Below are 16,882 nucleotides of genomic sequence, written 5' to 3'. Positions count from 1 at the left end.
TATTTTTACATTTTATTTACCAGACAAAATGCAAACCTAATTAACTTACTTGTTTTGCACAAAAAATATTAAAAATGGGGGGAAAAGGGATCAATAGCCGTTTCAGTGAAAATAATTACATTTGTTTTCTTAACATAAAGTATATTGTTATTAGTTTAATTGCAGGCTCTTTCATGGCTCTGCTACTTTAATTCCTCACTGCTCTGATATAAAAGTGGAGACATGTTGGAGATTGTGCCTCTCCCTTTCTGCCACAAAGGAGACTGAAAGAGCTGTGGAAGCCCCAAAAAGCCCAGAGCTCAGCTACATCACACTCAAAACCAGCAATACACACAAATGAGCAAGTAATGAACAGCTTTTGCATTGAAATATGCACAAGTTCCCAGACACACACTCACACAGTGTCAGAATCCCTCTAAGTGCCGACACCCACCAGCCACTGAAGAGCTAGTCAGTCAGCCGCTGCCTTTGAACGTGAATTGAAAGCTGAACTCGAACCACAGAGACTTAACAGCTTCGATCCAACAAACTGCTGCATCTCTAACTCGGCCTTTCTTCTGTCTGCCAGTGAAAGCAGCTCTAACGGGTGTGTGAACGGCACAGGTGTTCATGCCTGTAACTTCGTGTGCATGAGTAAATATTCTTTTGTAAATTGTGTGCATGTGGTATCAACTCTTGAACTGGGAGGGTGTGTGTGTGTGTGTGTGTGTGTGGGGGGGGGGGGGGGGGGGCCTCATTCTCTATTCATCGACAAATACCAAGCATTGCTGCTTAGTGACAGTGGGGTTTGACAAGTCGGCGCTCTAATACAAAGCTGGAGATGAAGGTGCCAAGCACACAAAAAAACAGCTAGTTGGCACTAAAAAGCCAAGGCCAAAACTCACATCACAATTATGAGCGATGAATCATTCACAGTCAGTAAACATAAAAAAAAAAAAAAAATGTCAGGTCTCTCCATCCTCTCTGACTGGCTGTTTGTCCTTCCTCTTTGTCTCATTGTCTACACATGTGTTTTGCTCTAATCTCTCTTCTTCTTTTTTCTCATATGGGCTGGCACGTGAGTCTGATAAACAAGCAGGCAATTAGTGATCTTTTTTGCAGCAGCCTCACCGATAAACAGTGCGTCTTGTTCAGAGCGCAGTCCTCCTCCCATCCTCTAATCTGGACTTGCGAGCTAGGCTGAGCCATGGGAGATTTTCGACAACGATAATGCTCAACTCACCATTTCGAGGTGGAAATTAGAGAGATGGCACCAGCTGGCACCTTAATCTGAATTTATTATAACAGAGAATATAATTGCTCCCACCCTCTCTGTCTCTCTACTCTCCCTCCTGATTCTTCTTTTGCCTTCTTCTGCTGAGAAATAAAACATTAACACACCCCATGAATAAAGAATATTTCACTTAAAGACATGACAAATTCTCCATATTTTTGAAAGGTGATGGAAAATATGAGTGATGGTTTTGTCTGCCCCCATTCAGCCAGGAGTATTGAATTTCGTCTCTTCTGTTTTTGGATAAACATTTGTGAGAAAACCTACTTTCTTTAACCAGATAGATGAATTAAGACCATATTCTTTGTCAAGAAATGCGATGAGGGAGCAAATAAATTATTTGAAGCATTGCTATACTTGGGCCACTTCCTTTGAGAAAAAGACTGCACAACCAAGACTAAAAAATGAGGATGTAGGCAAAGAGGCGAGGGAGAGCAAGTAGCTTTAATATGGTATTTAAAAGGAGCAGTGAAGAGATAGATTATTGGAGAAAAGTACTTAAATATCAAATCAGAATGTTGCAATTTTATTTTTATTTTAAAATGCTCAGCATGTTTTCTATGAGGGACGGGTCAGGCCAGTCTAGTGTCCGTACCCACCTCTCTGCAGCCATGCATTTAAAATTTGTGCAGAATGGTTTTGTATTGTCTTGCTGAAAAATTTATGGATGTCTCTGTAAAGGATGGCATATTGTGCTCTAAAGTTTTACTGTACTTAACTGCATTAATGTTGCCGTTACAGAGGTGTAAAAGAGCTTTGCCAAAGGAACTGACACAACTCCATGCCACCACAAAGACTGGCCTTTGGACTTGTTGTTGATAACATTCTGGAGAGTCCTTTTTAAAGTCAGTATGGGGAAATGGTGTTCATATCTTTCAAAGAACACTGATTGGTCACTATTAGCCTAACATTAGATTAATTTATCTGTGGTGACTGAAGGAGAGTTCAGAATGGCTTATAGCTGGTTTGGTTAAGTGCCAGCAATACATGATAGACTGAGCTTATCCTGCCTCCAGCCTGTCAGAAATGAGGAAGGAGTGTGGAATTATTAAATGTGGTCTCTATTTTGATCCATGCCAGGCTGTCACTGTTACTACTTCTACTTAAGAAGACTGAGGATAATGGTCCACGTCCATGACTGGTTGGATAGGATGATCATATAGTATTTTGGCCATTAAACGGATGTGTGACACAGCTGACCCATTAATAAAACTAACAAAAACCATTTCATGAGCACTAGCTCTATTACTGAAGGGAACTCTGACAAATATCTGTCTAAAAACACAACGTGATCAGTCTAGCCAATAGACAAGCTGAGTTTTTAAGTCTAAATACCATTGACCAAAGATGCTTGTGCCCATGCTTGGTCACATCCAGTTAAATATCAAGAAAAATCACAAGACAGAACTTGGCTTTTGCTTGACAATACCGAAAAAGTAGAAACATCCTCCTGAATGTTTGACTGAAGACACAACTACCTGTCAGGAATGATTTTAGTCAATGTAAAAGTTTAGGTAAAAAAAAAAAAGATTTCAAAATGTTTGGGCCGAACCCAGGTTACTTTGGGCACACATGGCTATGATACGTTACTGGCTAGTGTTGTGTGGGCCAGTAGTGGACCAGATGTCAGTTGTTGGCCTGGATGTGGATTACAGAAAGTATTTTGTGGGCCAGAGGTCCTAATATGGGAAGCCTGCCAGCACATACTGTAGATTATAGCAATTTCCTTGTGGGCCACATGTGGGGATCATGCAGCTGAGTTTTAGCAGCTGCACTAACTAATCTGCCAGTAGTTTGTATATTGGGAAAATTTACTAGCCAAATAATAATTTTGCTCAGTCATAAAGTTTGCTTCATGCATCACTTGACTACAAAAAACACCAACTATAAGCTTGTAAAAGCACCTTAAATATACAAATATGAGTAAAGACCATCAGCTATACAATCTAATTCTTGCATCAGCCTAAATTACATTATTCCTGCCTTAAAATAATCTGTTAAAACGGTGGAGTAGAAAGCACTGGACAGTAGTAAGCTGCTTTGTTTGGATTCACTAACATCACCAAAGGTATGGTGGGAAGTGAAGGTCACTTTAGTCTCAGCTGGTGCACACAAAAACACAGTTCTGTAGTTTCCAATTATTTACTGGCCACCTGGCTGCTGACCCTGTATAGTTTTTTAACAAGCTGAAAGTTGACCAGCATTTGGCCCCTGCAGGTGGGATCTTTTTTCTTTTTTACTCAGTCCAAACCATGCAAAGGAAAAGAGATAAAATAATGTTAGCAAAAGTGGTACACCACCTGCCAGCCTTGCAGCATATTCTTGATAATATAACAGTTGGATTTTAATAAAATTTGTTAATGCTTTGCTTCTGCGTGTGTATATTTTCATCACAATTTACAAAACATATAAAGCCTCCTTACACCTGTAAAAAGAGGTATTGCTGAGAGCCTGCTATCCATCGCTGTGAGTGTGATAAAAGCCAAACAATTAGTCCCTTAACAACTCTAATGGGCAGTGTGTTTCCCAAATGAACTGCAGCTGCATATTGACTTGTTAAAAGCATCTGCTGGCTGACAACATGCAAGACTTTCCATTACGAGGATTCCAGGAGGCACCGAAATTCACTCGAGGATTCATCCGGAGATAATTATTGTTGATGTCAACGACGCTGTGCTGAGGTAAACTTACCCACAGCCATCACAGCCAATGAAAATACACACACGCACACGTCAACCTCCCTTGTCACACACTTTCCATTTATCTTTTCCACTTGTTTGGAGAGACTCAGCATGTCTCTGAAGATGTCGTCTAATTGAGACTCGGCCTGTTGTTAATAATTCAAACTCCCCACAGAGGTTGGTGTTAAAACCTAACCAATCCTGAATTAGACTGAAGAAGATATATGGCAGCCGTTGGGTGGAGTAAGAACAGGATGTTAAAGACACAAATGTTTCTGAATCACAAAATCATATTCAGGAAAATATATTTTACATTTCCTGTAGATAGTGTAAACTTACAGAAACATGGATATCCAGCTTACACATTGGAAATTCAAACTGTTTATAGTTTTTACTTTCTGCTCTCATGGGTGCAGTGAAAAGCCGGCGGCCACAGCGAGGAGGACAAGATGTAATATCGCTGAACCCTCTGGGATTTCTCCGGTTATGAGCTACAGGAAGCACTCAACTGCTACCTGAGGCCATCGGCTACTTATTTTTTCATGTTGAAGTATGAAGAATAAGTCATAAATTAAAATGATGTTAAACTTTTTAACTGTTTACAGTATAATTTGCTGATGTAGCTGCACTTCTTTTCAAATACCTCACCGTTACTCAGAATAGATTCACCAATAAAACAGAATGAGTTAACTGTGAGTATAATGCTGAATGTTTTTTAGACAAAGCATTTATAGTGCAGCACTCCGAAACAGTTGCTTAACAAAAAAAAAAGGAGGTTATAACCCTACTTAATTTTCCATCTCAGCATTTTAGTATAGATTATGGTTTTGGAAAATGACAGAGATGTCTGGATTCTGCTAATCCAGTGTTAAAGGCAGTCACAGCAAGGATTTTATGACTAGACAATCCGATTTGAGGTATGTGAGAATACTGACTGTTTAAAAATAAATCTAAGGGGAACAAAACATTGCTATTCTAGCATCTACGCAAATATTTTACCTGACCAGCAAATTATTACAAATTATTAACCAAACTTGCCCAAGCAAACATCTGTCACAAGCTGCAGCAGTTTGAGCGTATCATTGTTGCCATAGCCGTTTATTATCACTTTGGGTTTGTACAGTACTGTCATGACCCATACTGATTTCTAAAAAAAAAGAAAACAAAAATATGGAAGACCAAGTTGTAATTACCTGAAATTTTGCTTGCTGTAATTTTGAGCTTAGGTATGACAAACAGCAATCACAAACTAAAATGGTTTTCAAAACTTTTTAGCATAATTAAACTGACCTTCATTTTGTATCGTGCTTTATGCTCAGAAGTTCTTGTATTGTTCTATTATGATAAACGGCATCATTTTCTGTCTGGTAAGCTGATTTGCACTCATTGCTATTCTGTCCATAATCACATGAGAATGTCTTTTTTATTTAAACACTGGCCTGCAGTACAAGAGCTCATGACTAGAGACAGGTACTGATAGGAAACACATAAGTGTTGGTTATTTCCTGCTGCTGTGTTCATCTGTAACCAGATGACGATGAGGATTGGGCACCTTGATCAGATTTCAGCCGTTTGCACTGTGTTCTTGCTGTAGCAAGCTAGCAAATAAAGTAACTTTATTTAGTAGTTTCAATTAGACTTCAGTTTCATCATATATTCACTGGTTGTAGTTCCGTCAGATGGACCTGGAGATGCTCTGACGTAGTTGTCGAGTCACGCAACTTCACAAAGTTGTTCCAGTTTTTTCCATCTGACTATTTATTCAGTTTCTTTGTATTATTGTTTTAATATCACATTCCTTAATAGCACAGGCGAAAAATTGTACCTATCATTCACTAACAGCTGAGAGCTCAGTCCACTCTCTAATTTTGTCTGCAACCAGTGATTGTTGCTGTAAGTCTGGCCTTAAAACCCGCTTACGACTGGCTCTGCTCTTCTGTTTCTTACTAACGTGATTGGCTGTCCCCTCTGTGGCTTTCTTTGTTGAAAGTGCTAATGCTAGCTTGTACCAGAGAGCGGTGCTGATGGTTGTTTTATTTATTTTTTTAATTATTTCAATAAGGATGATGATGACACAGTCCAAATGTCTTTAAGTTATTAGTTAGGATAATCCTGTATTTAGTAGGAAAAAAAGGACTTGATCTCAATCCTTAAGTAGAATATTTTGGATTATAAACTTTTGTTTGTCTAGACTTTCTATCTGTTCTAAATTACATGATATTGCAAAAAAATAAAATAAAATAAATAAATAAATAAATAAAATAAAATAAAAAAGGAAAAAAAAAACATTGTAATAAGTGCATAAAACAAACAAACAAACAAAAAAAAAAAACACTCATTTTTCAGGGTTTCTGTGGGCCACTTTTATTCTCCGATCATTGTCCAAATCAAACCTACACCCTTGCATGATAGGTGATTGTATGAACACTTTAAAATTCCAGAGAAACAACATAGTTCAATATTTTAATTTTATTTACTAAGTTGTGAACTTGTGCTCCTATGCAAAGTGGTTTTGGGCAAAGGTTGTCTTACTAATATGGACATTTGGAACTAGATATTGATAATCTCATTCTGTCACAGTCAAAATAGGTAATAACAGAATTACCATATCGCATCATACTGCATCTGACTGATTTCATTATTTTAATCACACCCCTCATCATCAAAACACGCTGTATGATCATCAACCCTAGAAGACCAACAGAAGGGGAAAGTGAACATCCTGCAGACAGGTGCTTACACAAAAACACATTCTGAAGGCTTTAAGTGCATTCACTTGTCATGCCAAAGTCAGCACATCCACATCTGAAGGTGGAAATGATTTATTCAATTTCCATAGAGATGAGCTGAGTTACTTTCAGCCGCTCTTCCTTATGAATGCAGATTGAAAGGATGTGGATTCCATCTAAACAAACAACCCCAACACCTGCGCATCAAGTAGTAAGTCTGTCCTCTGCAAGGACTAAAATAGAAAACACAATTTAAATATTCATACCCCCCCAATCGACCGCATGAAAAAGCAAATTATTAATCCGTCCTATTTATTTCTCCCTACTTCCTTCCTGCGGAGGTTTAAGAGCACAGACGGGAGCAAGCGGCCTGCTTAACGTTAAGTGGTGTAATTTGTTATCCGTGGGTGTTGATAAATTAGTGCTTCCTGTTGCGGTGATGTCTCCTATTAGTCATGATCTGAGAATGCCGCCATTCCTATGATTACGTCTTTGCTCAGTCACCAGAGCAGAGAAATGGGTCCAAATGCTGATCTGCAGAGCTGTTTCACAAGCCTTTTTGTTGTCCATCATTTTGATGTAACATACAAACTCCCATAAGATCAAGCTTGTGGATCTTCTCTTAAGTGCAAACCAATAAAATTAGTGAAGGCTGTTGTTTTGTTGTTGTTTGCTCTCCTCTCAGTGATAAACAAACTATACTTTGGGTTTCTGACACCACTTCTTCTGATTTCAAGAATATTAAGAAAGGGAAAAGTCCATTTATTTATGTAGAATGTAGAGCAAGGTTGTTCAAATGTGGATCTACCACAGTTTACACTCTCCTTGCTCTTATTTTTGTGTCATTAACAGGCTTGGGGATAACTTGAAGACAAGCTGTTTTGGTAATTCATGTCACATGATTCAGGTGACTAAGTGTACGGAAACATCTAAAGCCTGCAGGGGAAGTTTGATGATTCGATTTGGAAAACTGATATAGAATAAATGAACTTCTAGACCTGCATGTGAGAGTCGAAGGGTCAATATTTATCATACTTAAAATGCTCATGGTTGTAAGGTTTTTATGATGACCCTCATGAAGATCACAAGCAGGAAGAGTTATTCTGTAGGGTTGGGGGAAGATGATTTAATTTCAGATGAATCATGAAGCAGGAGTGTACAAATCTGTCACATTATCTATAGCAGCTGATAAGGTAATATTAATGGAGTGTCAGAGGAGGAACTTGGGAAATGAGAAGTGATGCTCTCAGATGATTTTTAATAGTTGAGTGACTAAAATCCAACTATCACCCTCTGCATAATTAGCACTTTGGAAACTGTGAAGTTGAACTAAATTGTTTTAGAAATACACAAATAGAATAGAATTTAATGTGAATTCCCATCAATTAGTGGCTTGAAGCCAAAACTTAGCGTGCATCAGTACACATTGCAGTGAGACCAAGCACAACCTATGTCTAGCCATCTATGTTTAAAGTCTGCACAAGGCAAAAACTATCAGCTCAGATTTCATTTTCACCAACGTACATATAGAAAAATTGCTTTAAATAGATTCCTTTTTCTTACTTATTTGCTGTTTTTCAATGATAACAGTGAACACAGTAAAGGTTGAGACAAAGCACGGCAGTGACATGTAAATGTTCAGGGACAAAGACCCAAAGCTGGGGCTCAGCTGTGATGCCATCTGAAGCTATTTAATGTATATCTTTTAATATTGAACTATTTTGACGTTCCTTTTTAATACTTCAAAAGGCTTTTTTCTTTAGTTTAGTAGTCTTTCTGATTTATTGGTACCATTTACGTTCCAGTTTTCTAGTTGACTATTGAAAAATGTTTCATTACAAGTGACATTCACTGATATATTCATATCATATATATTTCATATAAAGAGTGCATTTCTCTATCGTAAACACTAATATATGAATGAACCCACCATCTGCCTGGTGGACCCTCTGAGCCATAACTGCCATCCCCTGAAATATTCCCTTTTAAAATATTTAATCAACACCAAACCCTAAATAAAATTGTTTAATTTATATTGTGATCTAAAAATTTTACATAAAAACCTTCAACTCATGTCTTCCATACCTGCTTTATACTGTTAATATTTCTCTCTCAACAAATAGCCAACAAATCTGAAATGCATTGCTGTACTTCCAATATGTAATCACAGAAATATGGAAATTGGGAATAATAGTGAGAACTATAACAAAGCACTGCGCTTTCATTCTGTCATATCAAAGTCATGCTACAATTAACCATCAATAAACAGAAAACTTAGAGCACAAGTCAAAAGTTTAGACACACTTTCGCCATTCAATCTAACGACAAAGTGTGAGTAAACTTTTATCTTGAACTATACATAGTGAATAATTTCCCATGAAGGTTCACTTTCACTGGCTCCAACTCAGTAAGGATCATGGTGAAAAGAGGGCCTCAGCAGTGTGGTCAGTATGGCCTAGTTCTTGATACACAGGAGCAGTTACGTTTGTAAAATATAATAAATATATGATTAATTAATGAAGAGAGATAAACACCAGCACACTTCAGCTTAATATTGTGAGAACAGACAGTATAGCACAAGTCTCTCATAAGTAAAGACTAATGCTGTGATAAGTTCATTTACTGAAGAATTTAATGACCCAAACAAGGAAAATTTAGTACAAATGTTAGGTTTCAATATTGTAAACCGCTGTTGTGCAGCCCTCTGTGCAGACAACCTCAGTTTAACTTATGTTCATTTTTAAATAAAATGGCGACAAATTAAAATAAAAACACAAACTAGTTGTTTACTTAATTTGAACAGCAAGATGTTTTGTCATGTAATGAGTAAGTTCAGGTTTTTCATAATATGCTTACTCAGTGCATTTTGGCAGTACATTTGGCCATGACAGGATAACTCAAGCTTCCTGAATCACTTTAACAGCTTAAAATAATATTTGGCAGTTACCATGCTTTCCTTACCCAGTGAGCAGTGACTTTGCGATGGCAGCAGATATTTTTGTCCTAAAAGATCTTAACGTACATATTACAAATTAAACAGGGCATAGGCTCATAAGTATCTACAGAACATTTGGCCTTAAGTTTGAGATGAGTATAAAAAAATATTTTGTCAAGTCTAACTTTCGTTTCGGGCTATCTTAATTCCATCTGCATAGTGATGGAAAGTTATATTAGAAAACTATATGGAACCAGAACAGCAGAGCATAAGGGCCACTTTACGTCCCATGAAAGAGAATGAGGTGGAAGTGTCTCACCTGTGTATGATGCGCTTACTGCGGAGGTATCCTAGAGCCAGGGCTAATTCAGAGACGTAGAGTTTCACCGTGCTCTCTGAAAAGTGGACGTTTTGCTGGAGGTGGTAGCGCAGGTCTCCACCCAGAAGCAAGTCCACTACCATAAACATGTCTTCCTCATCTTGGAAGGAGTACCTACATCAGAAGAAGGGCAAGAGGTGAAGAGTGACAGGGAGAAATTTTGTCGTTATCATGTGGAAAAAAAGAGGGGGTTATGGAAAGGTGGGGAAATTATGAAAAATAAGTAGAAGATGGAGGAAAGATAAATATAAGGATGTGACAGTAGTAACCGGAAAGATGGAAACAGGATGGAGGGAGAAGAAAAACACCTACTAGATTCACATATTACTATAAATGGTAAAATAACAGCATAAACACTTCTTGGAATTGGGGAACAAATGCTTTAACAGAGCACATGTTTGTCATTCAGTCTCTGAATTTCAACACAGAAAATAGAACAACTTTATTTATGAGCAATAAAAGAAAATGCCAAATACTAATTAAATTTATTTCAGCCCTGAGCTCCTCAGACAAATCAGCAGTAGTCTAGACAGATATAAGACTTCAGGGAAAAAAAGGGTTGATGAAATTAAACAATTCAACAAAATTACCGATCAGTGTTTCAATACTCTGATCTCCAAGAACACACACTCAGAGGCTTTCCAGAGTCCATGCTGCTTTACTCTGCATGGCTGAATGCCAAGCAGAGGAAAAACACTCATCATACACCAGCACACCAGCTGAGTCATGCCTGGGGCAATCATCATTACTGGCTAACAAGCTAAGAGAGACCTTGAATGTTTTACACAGAGGTGGCAATGTTAGTATGAATAGAAGTGAGACACTTGAATTAAGTACATTCTTTCATAGCCCAATGACACTTATAAGTTACCTCTCCTCGTTTATTTTATTTTTTTTAATTACTGCAAAAATAACAATTACATTCTTAAACATACCTGAAAGGTAAATTTAAGACTATTTTTTCCTGATTTTCTGTGTTTCCACCCAAATGTTTTTAATGTGCAGTTACAAAAAGATGGATATGCAAGACATGTATGTTTCCCTTCAGTGGTTTTCCATTCAGTGGTGGCTAACCTCGAATAATCTGCATTGATATAATTAGATTTTCTGAAGATTTGTATGAGAAATCTTCAGGTACTATATGTGTCATTAAGAATGATGGTTTGACAGTATTTTATTATTATATTTTCTTTCATACACTTTTATTAATCTGTAAAAGAAGATCTGTCTTATTTGTTTGAACATCAGTCATTTTATCCATCAATTATACACTGACATACAAAACAAGTCTGTACCAGGAAGCCACCCACTGTGCTGCCATTTAAGCTGTTGCACAAATCATCAATTTTACATGCCAAGCCTCCCACCTGGACTGTACTTTTTCTCTCTCTTTTTAAATGGCTTAATTTGTTTCTCTTTCCCATCAAACTAATTAATGCAAAATAATGTTCAAAAGGTGCATCAGCCAGATTTTCCTCACATGGCTTCACCATTGCTCTGCGTACTGTCAAGTACAGTATTTCTTACATCTGCAAGTTCATATTTTGCATTAACTTTGAGAACCATATAGCAATCTCTTTCTATTCCTCACAGCATCAAGGAGTGGTTTTAGCTAGCCAAAAGAACAACATCTTGGCTTCAGCTCAATGCTCAGTGACCAAGGATTAGGTTTTTTTGCCACGTTGGTAAACTCCCTGCCTCTGGGACCTTTGCTGATAAACTGAAGGTGGTGCTTTTCTGCCATGGATTGATGGGGATTGATTGAGCTGACTCCAAACTGTCTACTAAGGCTCAGATAATGCTGAGACCATGTAACGTCTGATTGCCAGCGGCCTCAGGATATGGAAAGACTATCTGTGATATACCCGTCCAGAAGACGCTCACACATTTGACGAAGAACTTTAAAAAATGACAAAACAAATACTTGTGGAAGAGTGTCAGATGAAATTTACATGCATCATGAAATATGTATACATATATATATATATATATATATATATATATATATGTATATAATTTAATATAAAAAAACATCTAGAATTTGAAGATAAAATTAGGTGAAGCCAGCCCAAGTGTCTTACTGTCTCTATTACAGCACAGCAGAGTGGATGGGACTAGATGAGATAGATAATGAGATGAGATAGTCAGATAATCAGATAAGTAGCAGTTACTTAGTGAAGCCTGTGGGCATTAGAGCAACATTTTGGTAAAAGAATGTGTGTCAAATTGTGTGTCTGGGTTCATATTTGTGTTAATCTTATGATGTGGGGCATAAAATTGATCATGTAGTCACATCGTCACTGCAAGCAGGGGTGTATGTGTAAGTAGGAGAGTACATGTAATCTTTATTATGCAGCCTTTTCATGGCTATAAAAAAAACCTGGAAAAATCACAACATTCATAACATTTTATTGTCAATGTCTGGAAAGGTTAAGAAATAAAGTTCTAATTACAAAATGTTTAAAAAGTGATGGGATTACTTTTTAAACATCTGTAGGAGTTGACACAATGTAAATTGTTGACCTGTGTCTTTTGTTCATTTTTCACATTTAAAAAGACAAGTAGGCATGTTGGATGTCCAAACCGTTAAACCATTTTTTTTAAATGACTAAGCTCCATTGTATCTCATAGATCTCATATTTCTATATTTTCTCAGCTGAGCTTAAAACTTTTTTTTTTTTTGATAAAGCTTACAGTTAGGGCTGGCTTGGGTGACCCTTAGCAATTCTTTTAGTTATGCTTCTTTAGACTTAGACTGCTGAGGGATGTCTCATAATGCACAGGCGACCTCTCTGCACTTTCTGCTCTTTAATATTTATTCTCCATAAGAAATTAGACATTATTGTTGTCATTAACTTGTGCTTCTCTTTCTCTTTCTCCAGCAGATATCCCTGACATAGACTTACAGTTACTTACAGTCCTTGTTGACCCATCTTCCCTCTCTTCTTCACCTTTAACTGGTCAAGGCAGATGGCCGCCCTTCCTAACTTTGGTTCTACTGGAAGTTTTTACATTATCATCAAAAGGGAGTTTTTCCTCTCCACTGTTTATCACCGCAATGCATGCTAAACACCGGGGATTGAGCAGACATGTGATCCAATTTGTTGGTTTCCGTGGCTATGCAATTATTTTTTAAATTAAATTTAATTTTATGAACACAGATATTCTGCATTACAAATACAGATTATATTATGTAATTGAATTGGAAAAAGGAACACCTCTTAGACTCTCTGTCCACCTAATGTGTGAAATTTAATAAACTAAGGCTACAAATGACAACAGTTTTCTATTTTTGCACAGATTTAATGTTAAATGCTGTGTTCATGAGAGTTTGCGCCTTATAAAAGACTCAAAATGAAAAAACCTAAAAAGGTATATGCTCTAAAAAAAAAAAAAAAAAGAAAAAAAGAGGGGCACCTTTGTTGGAGTACAAAGATGTGAAGTTTTCTCTCTGTTGCCATTATATCAGCTGTAATGGGGATAAAACTGTAGAGTGGACCAGTGTGTGGATAAAGGAAGAAGTGCACGTCAAACCTGCATCATATTAGCATCACACTCTAAAATATCAAAGTGCTTCCTGACTTTCATAGAGAATTTGTAGCTTTTTGAGACTTGCACAGCTCTTGGTTGGGTTTAGATAAAAAGATTTATCTAAAATAAAGTTGTAATCCTTCTGTTTCAGCTCAGAATTCTTGTATGGAGGAAATAGGCCATAATTACAACATAATTAAATTATGATTACAGAAAACAAAATTTTATGAGTGCAGTAGTGTAAGAGTGAGTGTTGAAGAACAGTGTTAAGTTATAATAAATGAAAAAAAAAAAAGTAAAAGAAGAAAAACGATCCTTTCTGTTGTTTGCAGTGTGAGCTAGACAACAGTTTGTTTGCTGGGCCGAAGCCTTTTGACACTCTTTATTAATCTTTTGATTAACTGTCTTTCCCTGTCATCCTCCTGTTTTCCCTCTCTTTCTTTTAACTGGTTTTTGGCCCTCTCTTGATCTCGCCTTCAATCTACATCAGTATTCTGCACACACTCCAACAAAAACCCACACACACATATACAGTTTGTATGTGTGTGTGTAAATACCTCTAGCTCTGACTGAAAACGTTTTCAGTGTTTTTAATCAAAGTCTTTAAACAGTGGAAACCACTTTTATATTTACACATCACACACACCACAGTTTCTGTAATGCATGATTTATTAAAGCATCTACACATCTTCAATCGCTACCGTCAGTTCATGTTTCTATCTGTGACTAGGACTAGGGAAAATGTTGCATTATTATTGGATACACACTGATTGCTAATCTTCCACAGCTAAGGTTGACAAATACTGGAAAGAGCTCATGGCATGTTTTCATTTTAAGGCCATGAAATGTTTCTTTCAAGAAATGTCTGGATTCTTGTAAAATTTGCAAGATCGCAGTCACAAGATAACTCAAATAATAATAATAATGGATTTGATTTATATTGTGCTTTTTCAAGGCACTCAAATTGTATTTTTGTGGCCAAAACAGAAATGTTTGGACCAAAATGCATTCCATACTGATAGCTACGAGGTTGTTTTATGTGGGGGGTGATCATCAGTGGCAGCTCCTATTTACTCTTCCTACAGTTAAATGTGACTCGTGATTTAGGTTTAATGTGACTTTGATAAAGCTATGTTTGATCAAATAACCTGCTAAGAATTTATGTGTCATCCCCTTTCCAAATGATTTAACAGAAGAAATGCTGATACTTTTTACCTGGGTCCCTTTCGCATGATTAAACAGCAGCTTGTATGTTGTGTGCATGAAATCGGACGCAACTTAGCTCATGTAGACCAGAACTTGTGTAGCAAATTCTGTCTTGATTGCAAGAAAATGTTTGTTCTTTTTCTGATCCAGTAATTAAAATTAGAAATATAATCAAGCTTACTTCAGCGCTCCAAGTGAAACCATAAAAAGGTATATGAATTTACCAACAGACTTGGGGGAAAACTGCTTTTAAACCCTTCGTTGTAATCAAAACAAGCATATGCCAGAGTTTACAGTGAAACTTGATTAAAGTTTTGTAAATCATTTTAAACCTCATGGAGTGTTAAAAACTGTAGCTGCTTTCTTGTTTTACTCATCAAGATTGCAGTTGCTAAGTAAGAAGTCTAAACAACATGTACGTTGAAATCATTCCAGCATGAGCTAATGAGGTTTTTTTTTCACCAGAATGTCATAGCAATCTTAATGATAAAGACTATGCAGACAAAAACTATGAACCATGACAGAGTGAAACAGCCAATTACAATCTGTTTACACCAAACATACACAGCAAAACTATAAAAAAAAACACCCAAAAAACGAACTTACGTGAGCAAAAATGATGCATGATTGGTCACAAAAGGTTTAATTCCAACTGCTTTAAAACATCCACACACAAGCTTTTCACTTTCATGTACAAGACTGTGTTAAAAACCCAAATTTATCAAATTAAAAGCTTAAATTTGTCTTGGATAACATGTAAGGATATTTGCTAGCACATAGCTCACCTTTTTTTTTACAGGAATGTACTGCTTAAACTCATGTGAAAATATTCAGAGGTTGTCTTGCATCTTACTTACACACTAGTCATATTGTTTGACCACCACATTAATCAGAGGTTTGTGGGCCTGCAATATTAACATGTGAAGGTAAAGTATTAGTACTTAAACACACGTATGTATTTTTTGGTTTAGTTGAGGAGGTTTTAGTATTATTAGGGAGAGGTGCCAGGGCTATCGAGTCAATCAATATCACACTTCAGTCCTCAGCAAAACCAGTTTAATCAGGTAGAAAACCAACTCTCATGCCTGGCTGAAGTTTTCGTGTTTTCTGTCCCAGTAGTCTAAAGTAGAGAAGCCTGAAAGGACTTAGCCGTCACCGTCGTGGAGAAGCTGTTCTGTCCTCTGGGCAAAGCAACTCGCTCACATGGCTGCTCAGGAACAAAACCACCACAAAGATGCACTTTACACTCAGATTACTATAAAGTGCACAGACACGTGTACTGAGATGTGCTCAGTGGCGCAACTACAGTTTTTCTTGAGATATTTTCTACATGCACACAAATCAAACCTACTTGCAAAGTAGAATTTTGCATAAATAAAAACTCACTCACACCTAAAATATTCTCCATATTGTCAACTGTTATCTGAGCATGTGCATGTTATTATAACTTGTTTCTTGTGCTGTTCAAACACCATATTAAACATCCATGTGGAACGGACTGATGTGGTGTTAAGTGACCTTTTTATTTTATGCTCAGCAGTATTTGCTCGACATGGTACTTGAAAGGTGGTTGAATATGAATAAAGTTTTGGGTGACCTGCTGCTACTGCTGTCACAATGAATTAAAAATGGCAGGGATTTAGCTGTTTCCAGCAGATTTAATGTCATGATCTCTGCATTCTTTCTTTATTTTTTGCATTGGCTTTTTTTTTTCATCTTGTGTTTTTTATGAACTATTATTCCACATTGTGCAATCCTGTTAGTTTTGCTTCTTGTTTTGTCTCCAGTGACTTGCTCTACACCTGTGCTCCATCCAGTGATGGCCCCTCTGTGTTTTTCTGTTTTATTTTCTAAATCCTGGTCTGTTCTGCTTGTTGTTATCACTTAGACTGTCTTGTTTATTATTCCTTTAGGAATTTAAATAGAGTTGTGTTAGCACTTTGTTGGATTTCATGCAGCTGCAGCACCTTTACTTTTGTTCCTTAGTTTAATAAAAGCTTTCTCTTCCACACCTGCTTGCCTGTTGACCTAAAGACAACCAGGATTCGATATTACCTCTAAAAAAGCAACAGTTGTTAGTGAAGAAGTTGCCAGATAAAGAAAGGATTAATCTGGATTAACATTGGCCTTGTATTTCCAAAGTGGAGA

At 37.0% G+C, this 16,882-nt stretch overlaps 1 protein-coding gene across 1 annotated transcript in view; it reads right to left on the bottom strand.

The window, feature by feature from the left end:
- stk32a (serine/threonine kinase 32A) overlaps positions 1-16,882 on the bottom strand; it is a 68,372-nt gene that overhangs the window by 31,585 nt on the left and 19,905 nt on the right. Inside the window, exon 5 of the mRNA XM_042009360.1 lies at positions 9,938-10,111. Within this exon, the coding sequence (XP_041865294.1) occupies positions 9,938-10,111 (174 nt within the window). The remainder of the gene's footprint in view (positions 1-9,937; positions 10,112-16,882) is intronic.

Source organism: Melanotaenia boesemani, chromosome 15, assembly GCF_017639745.1.
Source record: "Melanotaenia boesemani isolate fMelBoe1 chromosome 15, fMelBoe1.pri, whole genome shotgun sequence".
NCBI classification, from domain to species: domain Eukaryota; kingdom Metazoa; phylum Chordata; class Actinopteri; order Atheriniformes; family Melanotaeniidae; genus Melanotaenia; species Melanotaenia boesemani.
Note: the sequence above shows the minus strand (reverse complement) of the source record. Positions and strands in the feature narration are given on the sequence as shown.